Consider the following 14,221-nt stretch of genomic DNA (forward strand, 5'->3'; position numbering starts at 1 on the left):
ATAATCTAAGAAATATACATTTCCCCCCACTTTTTCCTACATCACTCTTTCTTCATGAATAGCTTTTTGTTTTGTTTTGACCTGTTTTCTGCTATTCAGATATGCTCCCTACTTAGGTAATGTTCCCCATTTAAAAAAGTTTTTCTTGGATGAAGAGATAAACAGTTAGAAAAATCAAACAAAGCAAGTATCTCTTTCACCAGATGAGCCAAAAGGTAGACTCCAGGAAAACACCAGACACTATTTACATGGAAAGAACAGGGCATTTTTAGTTAAGTACATTTCAACCTGTTTTCAGTCCTAAGGAAAAAAAAGTTATAATATATTTTCTTATTATATCTGTTGCTACAAATAGAAGATGTAACTTATCAAGGAAGGACTTTCTTTAAGGAACTTATATAAGAAAAGGAAGCATAGGAATGTAGCTGAATGAAGCAAAAATATTTTTATTCTGGGAAACTTAAAAATATTCCAGCAGTTATTTAAATTAAATTTTCACTTCTAGAATCATTATTAATAACCTTAGTCCTAAAATTTTTCATTATGATTAGCATTGTCTAGGAGTATATTTGACATAGAGTGCTGTTGAGCTTTGGGCAATTTGTTTTTCTCAGTAAAATACAGAATGTTCATTTACAGAGAAAAGAGATGTATGTTTAGGGGACACACCAGATCAAACGAATTTAAAATATCCCAAGATTCTGGAAAATCTCAGGGTGCACTGTCTACTACCAGGGAAATAGTATTGACAAAGCTACAACCATGGTGGTAGTAACCTCTCTTCTAGTTCTGTGACAAAAACAGAATACATGGTAATAAAATAACTTACTAGAGAAACTGAATCAAATATTAGAGAAAGGGGCGCCAGGGTGACTCAGTGGGTTAAGCCACTGCCTTCGGCTCAGGTCATGATCTCAGGGTCCTGGGATCGGGTCCCGCATCGGGCTCTCTGCTCAGCAGGGAGCCTGCTTCCCTATCTGTCTCTCTCTCTGGCTGCCTCTCCATCTACTTGTGATTTCTCTCTGTCAAATTAATAAATAAAATCTTTAAAAAAAAAAAATTAGAGAAAGTAATGGCTCTGTCTCATGCGAAACCCTGGTTTGGATTTGTGTCTATGTCTACTGAAAACATGAGCTGTAGGCTCTGACCAGCTTTGGGGATGTGACACAGGAAGAGATATTACAGTAATAAGGCTTATAGTAACAGAACAGGTATTTTCCAGGAGTATGACCTCTCAAATGATCAGAAATCATTTCCTAGAAGACACCTGTACCTAGAACCAAAATGGGTGACTTCCTGAGGGAACCCTGGGTCATTAGTACCCAAGATCTTCTCGGGGAATGTCAACTGCTTGTCACATAAGAATTTGCTTGGGGGCGCCTGGGTGGCTCAGTGGGTTGGACCGCTGCCTTCGGCTCAGGTCGTGATCTCGGGGTCCTGGGATCGAGTCCCACGTGGGGCTCTCTGCTCAGCGGGGGGCCTACTTCCCTTCCTCTCTCTCTGCCTGCCTCTCTGCCTACTTGTGATCTGTCAAATAAATAAAATCTTAAAAAAAAAAATTAAAAAAAAAAAATAAAAAATAAAAAAAAGAATTTCCTTGTAGTATCAGTTACTGGAGACTACCCATTCCTGTAGGTTCTCCAAAGAGAACACAATTCAAACTTCAAAACAGAGTAATATGTCTAAGTACAAATAAATGACAAACATCCAGGAAGAGTTTGTAGCCTACCTGTTCTTCCATAGGTGTCTCTGCAGATGCTCTACAGAGTCTTTGTAAAGTATCAACAGCTGAGCTGATCAACTCTAGAGACCACTGGAATCCATTCAGCTTACACTTGACCACATCTAAAAGGAATGTCAAAACCTTCCAAATGTAACTGCTTAAAACATATATAAAGTGAGAAGCAAAGCCTTTGCAAGATTTTCCAACAGACACTCACCGGTCACCTTGTCCCGGGTACTCTTAGGAAGATGCTTCGCAATATGCCCAATAACACACAGAATATGTCCTAAGGTGTTTGAATTGGGATTCTGTTGACTAGGAAAATGACATAAAGAACATCAATCTAGAGCCAAAATAAGCTCTGCTGCCAACAAAATAGTCTCTGGATTGTTAATACTGGAGGAACGTAGGGTAGCATAGTTTAGGAGTCAAGTTGTAGGAGCATTAAGGCACTTAAATTACCCGGACAAAGGGTAAACTGAAAGCTTAAAACTTATTCTTATGTTCCTGTTTGTTTTTATTCCAGAATATAAAGACAAGATCTATGTATAAGAATAGCTATGAAATAGCCCACTTCCTTTTTTTCTTTTTAAAGATTTATTTTTTTGACAGACAGAGATACAGTGACAGAGAGAATATAAGCAGGGGGAGTGGGCATGGAGAACAGGCTTCCTGCAGAGCAGGGAGCCTGATGTGGGGCTCGATCCTAGGAACCCGGGATCATGACCAGAGCTGAAGGCAGACAGATGCTTAGCCACCCAGGCACCCCAAAGAGCCCACTTCCTTAAGACATGAGCTCTGTTTACAAGAATCTTCAGCAACTACAGTATAAGCATGCAAACCTGCTGATTTTCTCCCAAGACTCTATTATTTTGGTGTAGTCCAGCTTGGGGGATGAGCAAGCAATCTCGGAGAGCAGCATCCAGGCTGGTGCAGAATGTTCTGTGCCAGTGTAGGATATCACATTGTTTATAAAACTGGATGAGAATTTCTCTTTCTTGGACCAGATATGAAAAGCCTTATTTAAATAGCGGCTGGAAAAAAAGATAGGAATGAACAATTGTAACTGTAAATATACAAAACTGTTCAGAGCAGCCCTCAGTGAAAAGTTACCACCTTCTGTTGCTCCAGGACTCCTCTGGTACATCAAACATCTATGCAGAAGTTCCTGGCTAGTGACATATTTGATATCAAATTAGGTATCTTTAAAAAATATTTTTTTTAAATTTTATTTATTTGACAGAGAGCGAGAGCCCAAGCAGGCAGAGTAGCAGGTAGAAGGAGAGGGGAAGCAGGCTCCCCGCTGAGCAAGGAGTCTGATGTGGGGCTCGATCCCAGGACCCTTGGGATCATGACTGGAGCCAAAGGCAGTCACTTACCCAACTGAGCCACCCAGGCGCCCCTAAAATTTTTCTTATACAGGATAAGATATATTTATTTCTCCCCTTATAAAGTATTTATCATTTATTTATTTATTTATTTATTTTAAAGATTTTATTTATTTGACAGACAGAAATCACAAGTAGGCAGAGAGGTAAGCAGAGAGAGAAGGGGAGGCAGGCTCCCTGCCAAGCAGAGAGCCCGATGTGGGGCTCGATCCTACGACCCTGGTATCATGACCTGAGCCGAAGGCAGAGGCTTTAACCCACTGAGTCATCCAGGCACCCCGAAGTATTTATTTTTAAAGCAAAGAATAAAATTTCACAATTCATTTGAGACCCTTCTTATCCTCGTTTCCTCTAAAACTAATATACAAACATAAGAGATGAGTTACCAACAACAAGTACATGAGCTTAGAGGGTTTTAGTGACAATAAACGTAGACATTGATTTTTCAATGGAAAGACTGGAGACAAATGACATTCTAGCATTTAAATATGGTGATATTAAACAAGCTAAACTTTGCCATGACCTGCCAATACCACTCAGAAATATATATTTCTAACCCTTTAAAAATAAGACAAAAAATGCTTCTTGTGTATTAAAATGCTGGTGTTATTTTTATATCATTTATCTGACTTCTTCGCATGTACTTCACATGCATGTACTTCACAAGAACATGTGACTGATAAGACGAATGAAGTGTTACCTATCTAAGCAAAGAGAAAAATACACTTCTTCCTCCAATTAATACTTCTTAAAATTCTAGGAACACAAACACACTCACACATACTCATATACCAAGACTTTCTCACTAAATGAAAAAAATTCTCAAAGCATGCAGAAGACAACGGAAACAAAATAAACACACCTACACATAATAAGCATATCCATATAAATTAATGGTTTTAATAAATTAGCTACTGTTTATCTATCTATAAATACCTAGAATTTTACTGCAGGTAGCTCATACTTTATATCTGATTACAGTCCAAAAGCAACATACATACAATCAGCAAGTATTTTAAAATTTATTAAGAATCACACAAAATATTAAGTAATGTCTACTGTAAGAAATGAACAGAATGGGAAAAAAAAATCCTCTGAACCTCCCTGTTTTGAAACCTCAAATTTGACAACTCACACCCCTCCACATCAGCTGAACAGTTCCCAAAAAGCCTCCCTCAATTAGCTTACCCTTGAGTTAGCCCCACTGTTGATCACAAGTCACTCCCTATCAGGTCAGAATGTTGTCAACAGATACTAACCTGGTTCTTTTGTACAATACCACTGACCTCTATCCTAATATCAAAACCAATGGACTATGTTCAGTCCCCATTTTCCATGATCTCTGCCAGACATTACTGACTACTCTCTCTGCCCTCGTACTCTGGTCTATGGTCTACTTGTTGGATCTCTTTTCTTTTCCCTTCCCTAATCCCTTTTCTTCAAAACACTCTAATGGCTGATTTTGAAAAGTTCTATTCTTAGTCCTCTTCTCTTTCTACAACAGAACCTAGATGATCTCATTCATTACCAAAAGGTTTCCACTTAGACATAACAAAACAATGCAAGCACACATCAAGTTAGTTAACATATAGTGTAGTATTGATTTCAGAAATAAAATTTTGTGATTCATCACTCACATAGAATACCCAGTGCTCATTCCAACAAGTGTCCTTCTTAATACCCATCACCCCACCCACATCACCTCCAACAACCCTCAGTTTGTTCTCTATACTTGAGTCTCTTATGGTTTGCTTCCCTCTCTGTTTTCATCTTATTTTATTTTTCCTTTCCTTCCCCTTTCCATATTCATGTTTTGTTTCTTAAATTCCACATGAGTGAAATCATATATTTGTCTTTCTCTGACTTATTTTAACATAATATAGTCTAAGTTCCATCCACTTGTTGCAAATGACAAGATTTCATTCTTTTTGATCACAGAGTAATATTCTATTAAATACATACCACCCCCCACATCTTTATCCATTCATAGTTGATGAACATTTGGGCTCTTTCCATAATTTGCCTATTGTTGATACTGCTATAAACACTGTGGTGCATGTGCCCCTTCAAATCAGTATTTTTGTACTATTCGGATAAATATCTCACAGTGCAATTCTGGGTCATAGCACATCTCTATTTGCAACTTCTTGAGGAATCTCCATACTGTTTTCCAGAGGGGCTGTACCAGCTTGCGTTCCCAACAGTGCAAGAGGGTTCCCCTTTCTCCACCATCCTCGCCAACATCTGTTGTTTCCTTACTTGTTAATTTTAGCCATTCTGACAGGTATGAGGTAGTATCTCATTATGATTTTGATTTGTATTTCCCTGATGATGTGTGATGTTGAGCATCTTTTAATGTGTCTGTTAGCCATCTGGATATCGTCTTTGGAAAAGTGTCTATTCATGTCTTCTGCCCATTTCTTAACTGGATTTTTTTTTTTGGGTGTTGAGTTTGATAAGTTGTTTATAGATTTTAGGTACTAACCCTTTACATGACGTGTCATTTGCAAATATCTTCTCCCATTCCATAGGCTGGCTCTCAGTTTTGTCAATTGTTTGAAGTCCTTTGCTCTGCAGACATTTAAATTAGACTTCCATCTCCTGCCCTCCCTCTGTTAAGAAATCTGCCCTGATTCTGCTTGCCATACCTCAGTGAATGGAAATCCCAATGACCAGTTCTTTTGGACAGAATCAGGGAGCCTTCAGGCCTCTATTGCTATTTTTTTGTCTGGGAAGTCTCACTATTATGGCTGCCTGGTTAATTCTACTTAGTCTACCGCTGGGAATAATTCAGCTCTTGCCACCATCGATAGGAAGCCAACTGAAGCTAAAACAAAACAAAACAAAACAAAACAAAAAACCACCAAACTGCTCTATGCCCTTCCTCTTTGCGCCTAAAACTCACTTTCTACCAAAGTTGTGAATTTATTTTGTCTCTTTCCACTAGACTGTGAGCAGCTTAAGAAGAGTGAAAGTGCACTGATTCCTTTCAAATCAAAACTTTACCAATTCTAAACTTCCACTTCTTAAATATACTTCATTCTCTTCACTTCTAATGCCTTCTCCTTGATGCAACCCCTCATCATCTTTAACTTACACTTCAGTGTAAGTTCACTTACATCTTTAACAACACTTCAGTGTTGGCCTGTTTTCTTAGATTCTAGTTTTCTCCTGGTCACCAAGCACAAGTCCCTTTCTGCACTTCTCTGAAACTGAAAGTGGAGCTGAGAAGCCAGCAGGGGGAGCTCTCATGCCTACCACTGGTCATCAATTTCAGACCCAACAGGAAGGGTTAGGACTTAGACGCCCAAGAGGAACAAGCTGACTTGACTATTCCAGCCAAGAGGCAGGATTCCTTCTAGCCTGGTGACAGCCCAGCTAATTGAGAGTATGTCACAATTCAGCCAGTGAGAAACAATCACTACCTTGAATTCTCACTCACTTTTAATGCTTTCCTTCGAAGCAGCCCCTCCCAAAGTCCCCCTCTCTCTAAACACTAATAGTTCCTCTCCTTTGATCTCCAGACTTGCCTGTGGTTTGTCATAGCTATGCTATTCCTGTATAAACCCATTTTGCTGATAAAATAATTGGGTGTTTTATTTTTAAGGTTAGTATTTCCAAAAATATAAAATCCTGTATTACCCATCCACTTTAAATTCATCAGCAGCCTCCCCCTCCCATTCTGTTTTCTATCTAAAGTCAAACTCCTTGGTATGCTATTTTAAAACTTTGCAGTATGTGGACCCTGCTTAACATCTCCTTTCATTTTATGTAGTCTGACAGGCACCATTTCTCTACCCACAGTGTAATCCTATAGCTCCTAACAGGATGCACTGCTTATGCTTCCATGGCTTTACACTGGCTGTTTGTTTCCCCTTCTACCTCCTTATTAGCCTTCAATATTCAAATTCAAATATCCAATATTCATCTGTTCTGTTAAGTCTCTCCTCTTGAACATGTCCTAATGTTCTAGCTATTTTCTGTTAATCAGAGAACATGCCAAAAGATTTTGTTTACAAATGTTTATAGAACTCTGTTCCTTCTACCAGCCCATACTTTCCTTAATAATCCTTTCTGAAAAACTGATTCCAAAGCTCAGTGGTTCTCACACTTTTTCATCTTTGGGCACTTTTGAGCTAAAAAAATTATGCACCACCTTGAAGAGCTTTGGTTTATGTGGGCTATATCCTGCTATGCAGAAATTAAAACTGAGAAATTTAAAAATACCTATCTATTAATCTAAAAATAACAATAAGCCAATTATAAGTTAACATAAATGCATTGTTTTACAAAAAAATAATCTTTCTCAAATAATCTTTCTCAAAAAAAATAATCTTTGTTTTTAAAATAATCTTTCTCAAAACAAACTTGGTGAGAACAGTGTCATTGCTTTTACTTTTTGTAAATCTCCTTATGGTCTGGCTTAAACAGAAGATACGTGGATTATTATAATTGCCTCTGCATTCTATTTGCTTCAAATACTATCATATGGTTCCAGAAAACTCTACTGTACTGTGAAAGAAAAAAAGTGAAAAATGGCACATAACATCTTAATATAATGATCAAAATAGTCTGAGCTCATGAATCCATCACACTTTGAGGACTGCTGCCCTAAATCATTTTCTATAATGGCTATTCCAAAACTTTTTTACACTTAAGACTCTAATTCTATACTCTCCTTCCTAATTTTGGGCAAACAAATTTTTTTTCTTGTGGTAAAATACACATAATAAAATTTATCATTTTAATGATTTTTAGGTGTATAGTTCAGTGGGGTCACACGGTTGTGCCAATCATCCATCCCCAAACTCTGTTATCACCTCACAGTGAAACTTTGTACCCATTTAACAGTAACTCCCCATTGCTTTCTCCACAGCCCCTGCTAAGCACCATTTTACTGGTGATTTGTCAGAGCTACAGAACAGCATTTTACAATACAAAATCTAGTATGTTTCTACTGTGTGATAATTCCTTCATGACTACATGTAAACAAGTTGGAAGTGTTTCTTACCCAATTAAAAAAAAGTCACTCAAGGTAGGGTAAACACAAGCTAACTGTAAGATTACTACAGGATAGGTAAAATTTAGCAATACAACAGGTGTTAACCCTCACTATAGTATTCACTGCACAGTGTATGCTCAGTAAATGTTATTAAATGGGGAAAAAAATACTGCTGTCATACTAAGTCAACCAATCCAGTAAAATGTCAGGAAAAGTTTAATTTGAAAGAACTAGAAAGTAATCTTTTATAAAAATGAGTATCTGGAAAGGTACTATTAATATATCATGTCCATCAGTACTTTCTATTACATAATAAGACATTAATTTAAACACTCAGAGAAAAGCAAAAGGAGGTAATCAAAAGCTTCACAAAAAACTGTCACTTCAAAAATGCTAAGCAATTTGAATTACATACCTCAGTTCCTGGTTTTCTGTACTAAGGAGAGTAAGAAGTGCCCAAGCCAGTACCTGGCTATTGTCTCCAGTATGGAATTTATTGTAATGCTTAATGTTCTGTAATAGGAGCTGGTCAAGGCATTCCAGAGCCTTTTCCTGCACTGTGCTCTCACAGTCCATCACAGCTGGGATGGTCCCTATCAGCCAGGCTTTCTGTATCTGGACACATCCAGGTTGGGCCTTAGGAATTAAACATCATGAAGTCATAAAGAAGTCTGATGTTACCAGAAGTCTAAATACAAATCAGTGAGGCTGTGGTCAATATTGAGACAGATTAAAAATAATCACTCATACAAGTACAAATAAACCATCAAAGTGAAAAAAAAAAAATCAACATTTGAAATATATGTTAAAACAAAGTTCAATCCCCAATTACTGTATTATCAGTGTGTATTGAAATTTTAAACTTAGGAAGCCATTGCAGTATTATTAGTAAATCAGCACTTTTTGGTAATTCAAGATCAAGAACAAAAGATGAATGTTTATTCCAAAGGAACGATTAGAATAGATGCTGACAGAGGAAGTAAATATATGCATTGCCTGTTGCTTTCTATCATGAAGTAAAGAAATAAACATGCTTTTAAAATTCTTCAAAAGCTAATTATTTGGCAAAAGCAAATCACATATCAGATTAGTGGATCTGTTCTTTTGACAATATCATCTAATAGGTTTTAATGTGGAAAAATTGATCTAGGTCTCCGACCTAACAAAATTCATTTTAAAATTCACATTTCTATGGGAGATTTAAGTTAAAGTAAAAAAAAGGGTAATCTCTAGCATTCTCTAGTATTAGTTCATAATTTATATTAATATGAAACATTATTATATGTAATTGAAAGACGCCTCTTCCCTTACACTGTATATAGTCCTACAATACACTTGGTAGAATTTCCACTAGTCAACTTAATATTTAGCAAAAGGTAATTATTTATGCTGAATTATTTTTCACGTAAAAATACACTGTTCCTGGGGTTATGGACACTGGGGAGGGTATGTGCTATGGTGAGTGCTGTGAAGTGTAAACCTGGCAATTCACAGACCTGTACCCCTGGGGATAAAAATATATTATATATTTATAAAAAATAAAAAATTTAAAAAAAAAATACACTGTTCCTCACCACAAGAAGTTCCGTAAGAGACTGCAAGGCCTGCTTTCGGACAGATACTGCAGGGTCCCGACACTGGTCTTGCAGAAGTGATAGCTCTTCTTTCATACTGGAGATGTCACAGTGTTTCAAAATACTCACTAGTACCTAGAAGGAACATATGTAACAGGGCTGATAACTTATTGGTAGTAAAAAGACACACTGTAGACAAAAATAAGACTTAAGTCTGTGGTACTTAAAACTTTTGAGGTCATAGATCCATCTCTCCACCCAGTAACATCTCACCTTTTCAGAATCTAATCAAAGCTACGGCCTCTCTCTGGAGAAAATTTGACATACATTTTACATAAACAAGTATTTACAAACAAATTCAGCGGTTACATGCACCCTAACAAAATCCATCCATGGTTCCTAGATTAAGAATCCCTAATCCAGGGCGCCTGGGTGGCTCAGTGGGTTAAGCTGCTGCCTTTGGCTCGGGTCATGATCTCAGGGTCCTGGGATCCAGTCCCGCATCGGGCTCTCTGCTCAGCAGGGAGCCTGCTTCCCTCTCTCTCTCTCTCTCTCTCTCTGCCTACCTCTCTGTCTACTTGTGATCTCTCTCTATCAAATAAATAAATAAAATCTTAAAAAAAAAAAAAAAAAGAATCCCCAATCCAAGAACAAAACAACAAAAAAAGCTAAGGCTATATATATCTGACTTTTTTTTTTTAAAAGATTTTAATTATTTATTAACAGATTGAGATCACAGGTAGGCAGAGAGGCAGGCAGAGAGAGAGAGAGGAGGAAGCAGGCTCCCTGCTGAGCAGAGAGCCTGATGCAGGGCTAGATCCCACGACCCTGGGATCATGATCTGAGCCGAAGGCAGAGGCTTTGACCCACTAAGCCACCCAGGAGCCCCTAAATATCTGATTCTTAAAAAGCCAACAACCCACCAGGAAACTTAAAAACAGACAAACCTTTAGATCATCTCTGTAATTTATATATACAACAGTGAACAAATGTTAAGTAAAAAAGAAGTTAAATAATGACTATGGCTGGGGTTTTTACAAAATATTTCCAAGTTTTTAGTGCTAAAAAGAGAGCATATTCAAGGATATCTAGAAAAAACTCACACCTGCAGTGCAGACTTCCTGACATTTGTCTTCTCTTCCCTGATTCTCTTTCTCAGCATTGCCATGACACATCTCACTGTTGAGGAAATGCCAAAGAATCATTATGGTCTGAGAAAAACTGTATTTACAGTATCTAACACCTTACTACATAGTACTGAGAAAATACTCTAAAAGATTGACCAATTAGTCAATGTAGAAAAGAAGAAAAGTCAAATAATTAGCTAGTCAAAATAACACAAAGGACAGAACAGTATAATTTTTGAAGGGCATAAATTCTGGAATATGAAAAACTCAGTTTTTAATCCTGGCTCTTATGTTTAAAATGCTGAATTATTTAGCTTTTCCATTTTGTTTAGCTATAAGAAAGGAATCTCTAAATCACAATTTTTTTTTTAAAGAATAAATAAAATATAACAGCAGCTTTAAAACTTTTTGATCACAGGCTTCTTTACCCTATTAATTCTCTGAAGACTCCTAAGGGCTTTTTTGGTAAAAATCTCTAGTAAAAAGATTTAATAGTTCATTTTAAAATAGGAAAATGTATCACTATAAATGGTACATTTTTAAAGGAAAACTAATTCTATTTCCCCCTCAAAAATATTAGTGACAATGGCATTGTTTTACAACTTTGCAAACTCTTTAATACCAGGCTAAATAAAAAAGAGAAAGTTCTCATCTCTGCTTCAAAATCAGAATGCTTTACAGTACAGAGTCTTGGTGTTATTATGAGATCAATATTAACTTCAACGACCTGCTGAAGGAGGCTAAGGGATTCCCAACTACACTCTGTGAGCTGCTGATGTACAAGAAAATATATTACAAAATGAAACAGAGAATGGAAAACAATAGAAAAAAATCAATGAAATCAAAAGTAGGTTCCTTGAAAAAGATAAAATTAACAAAGTTTTAGCTAGAAAAAAAGAAAGAAGACTTAAACTCTTAAAATCAGGAAAGAAGGAGGAAACATCATTACTATCATTACAGAAATAAAAAGGACTTGCAAAGAAATACTATAAACAATTTTATGTTACAATTTACAATTTTATGTAATCTGGATGAAATGGACAAATTTCTACAAACATAAAAACTATGGAAACTGACCCAATATAACAATAACAAGTAATCAAAAACCTTCCCACAAAAAAAAAACCAAAACCTCAAATAAAACAAAACAAAAACTTTCCCACACATGCACAAGATCCCAGGACCAGAGGACTTCAGTGGAGAATTCCATGAAATGTTAAAGCAAAAATGAAAACCAATTCATAAACTCTTTTAAAGAAGAAAACACTTCCTGCTACATTCTAGTAAGCAGTATTACCCTGAGAGTAAAACCAGATAAAAATATCTCAAGAAAACAACAGACCAAAATCCCTTCTGAATACATACACAAAATTTTCAACAAAATATCAGCAAATCAAATCTAGCAAGATACAAAATGGATTATATACCATGCTTGGGATTTACCCCAGGAATGAAATGTAATCAATCAATGTAACTAATATACCTTTATATAATATAATACAACATAAGATATAATTATACATAAATTATATATATAAATTATATATAATTATATATTTCATTACATATATAGTATATAATTATATATAATATATATTATTATATATATAAATATAATATATAATATAATAAAGGAGAAAGACCACATGATTATCTCCACAGATAAGGAAAACGTGCAAAATGCAACACCCCTTCATAATAAAAACACTAAATAAATTCAGAAGAGAAGGAAACTTCATCACACTGATAAAAGTCATCCTGAAAAAACTCAAAGCTAACATCACACTCAATAGTGAAAGACTGAAAACTAAGTACAAAAGAAAGATAAGGCGGTCTGCTCTCCCCTCTTCTTTTCCACATTGTACTAGGGGTTCTCGCCAGGGAAAGCAGGCAATGAAAAGACGGAAAAGACAGAAAAGGCATCCAGATGGAAAAGAAAGAAAAAAAACTCTCTCTGTTCAGAGATGGCATGAGCTTATACAGATATTCTTAAGGAATACACGCACACACACACACACAGAACACACACACAGAATTAACAAATTTAGCAAGGTTGCAGGACACAACGTCAAACCATCAAATAGCAGTTGTAAAAACTAGCAATGGACATTTAGAATATGAAACTAAGGAAATACTGGAATTTATTATAGCATCAAAAAGAATAATGTATTTAGGAATCAACTTAAAAAGCAAGAGTTGTACACTGAAAACTGAAAAAATATCACTGAAACAAATTAAAGATCTAAATAAATAGAAAGGCACCTCATGTTCATGAACTGAAGGGCTCAATATTATTAAACTGGCTTTTCTCCCTAAAGTCATCTATAGATCAATCCTTACCAAAATTCAAGCTGGCTTTTTTTTTTTCTTTTCCCCAGAAATTGACAGATGATCATAAAATTCATATGGAAATATAAGAGACACAGAATAGGGGCACCTGGGTGGCTCAGTTGGTTAAGCAACTGCCTTTGGCTCAGGTCATAATCCTGGAGTCCCAGAATCAAGTCCCACATCGGGCTCCTTGCCTGGCAGGGAGTCTGTTTCTCCCTCTGACCTCTCCTCTCTCATGCTTTCTTTCTTTCTCTTTCTCTCTCTCAAATCAATTAAAAAACCTTTAAAAAGAGAGAGAGAGAAAATATTTATCTAGAAAAACAAGAATTTATCTAGAAAAACAAGAGCAAGGATGCAGAAGCTATACTTCCTGATTTTAAAATTCCTATAAAGCACCAGTAATTAACAGTGTGGTACTGCCATAAAGAGAGACAATGGAATGTCAGTGGAACAGAAATGAAAGTACAGAATAAGCCCATGTGTCTATGGTCAGTTGATTTTTGACAAGGGTGCCAAGAGCATTCAAAGGAGATGAAAGTCTTTTAAACAAACAGTGCTGCGTCAAACTAGTTATCTGCATGCAAAAATTGGACGCCTACCTCAAACCATATGCAAGAATTAACTAAAATTGATTGCAGACCAAAACATAAGAGGTAAAATTACAAAACTCTGAGAGGAAAACATAAAAGCAAATCTTCATAAAAAATTAGGCAGTGGTTTCTTAGCTTTGATACCAAAAGCACAAGGAAAAAAAAGAAAAAGTGGACAGCTAGAATTTATCAAGGCTACAATGTTTTATGCTTCAATGAGCACCATCAAGAAGCTGAGAAACTACACCCCAGAATGAGAAAAGAAATATTTGCAAATCATATATCTGGTAAGGAATTTGGATCCTGAATACATAAAAAGCTCTTTTGACTCAAAAATAAAGACAAATAACCCATTTTAAAAAATGGGCAAAGAAGCTGAACAGACATTTCTCCAAAGAAGTCATATAAATGGCCAATAAACACAAGAATATTTGCTTAACACTGTTAGTCATTAGGGAAATATAGATCAAAACTACAGTGAGTAGG

General features: G+C 36.2%; 1 protein-coding gene across 2 annotated transcripts in view; it reads right to left on the minus strand.

The window, feature by feature from the left end:
• NCAPD3 (non-SMC condensin II complex subunit D3) overlaps positions 1-14,221 on the minus strand; it is a 70,727-nt gene that overhangs the window by 28,222 nt on the left and 28,284 nt on the right. For both annotated transcript variants that reach the window (XM_059185447.1, XM_059185439.1), the window contains exons 14-19: positions 10,793-10,866; positions 9,688-9,822; positions 8,529-8,749; positions 2,566-2,757; positions 1,941-2,038; positions 1,730-1,845 (exon numbers count right to left, since the gene is read on the minus strand). In XM_059185447.1, the coding sequence (XP_059041430.1) occupies positions 1,730-1,845; positions 1,941-2,038; positions 2,566-2,757; positions 8,529-8,749; positions 9,688-9,822; positions 10,793-10,866 (836 nt within the window). The remainder of the gene's footprint in view (positions 1-1,729; positions 1,846-1,940; positions 2,039-2,565; positions 2,758-8,528; positions 8,750-9,687; positions 9,823-10,792; positions 10,867-14,221) is intronic.

The sequence above is a fragment of the Mustela lutreola genome, chromosome 1 (assembly GCF_030435805.1).
Source record: "Mustela lutreola isolate mMusLut2 chromosome 1, mMusLut2.pri, whole genome shotgun sequence".
In the NCBI taxonomy this organism is placed as follows: domain Eukaryota; kingdom Metazoa; phylum Chordata; class Mammalia; order Carnivora; family Mustelidae; genus Mustela; species Mustela lutreola.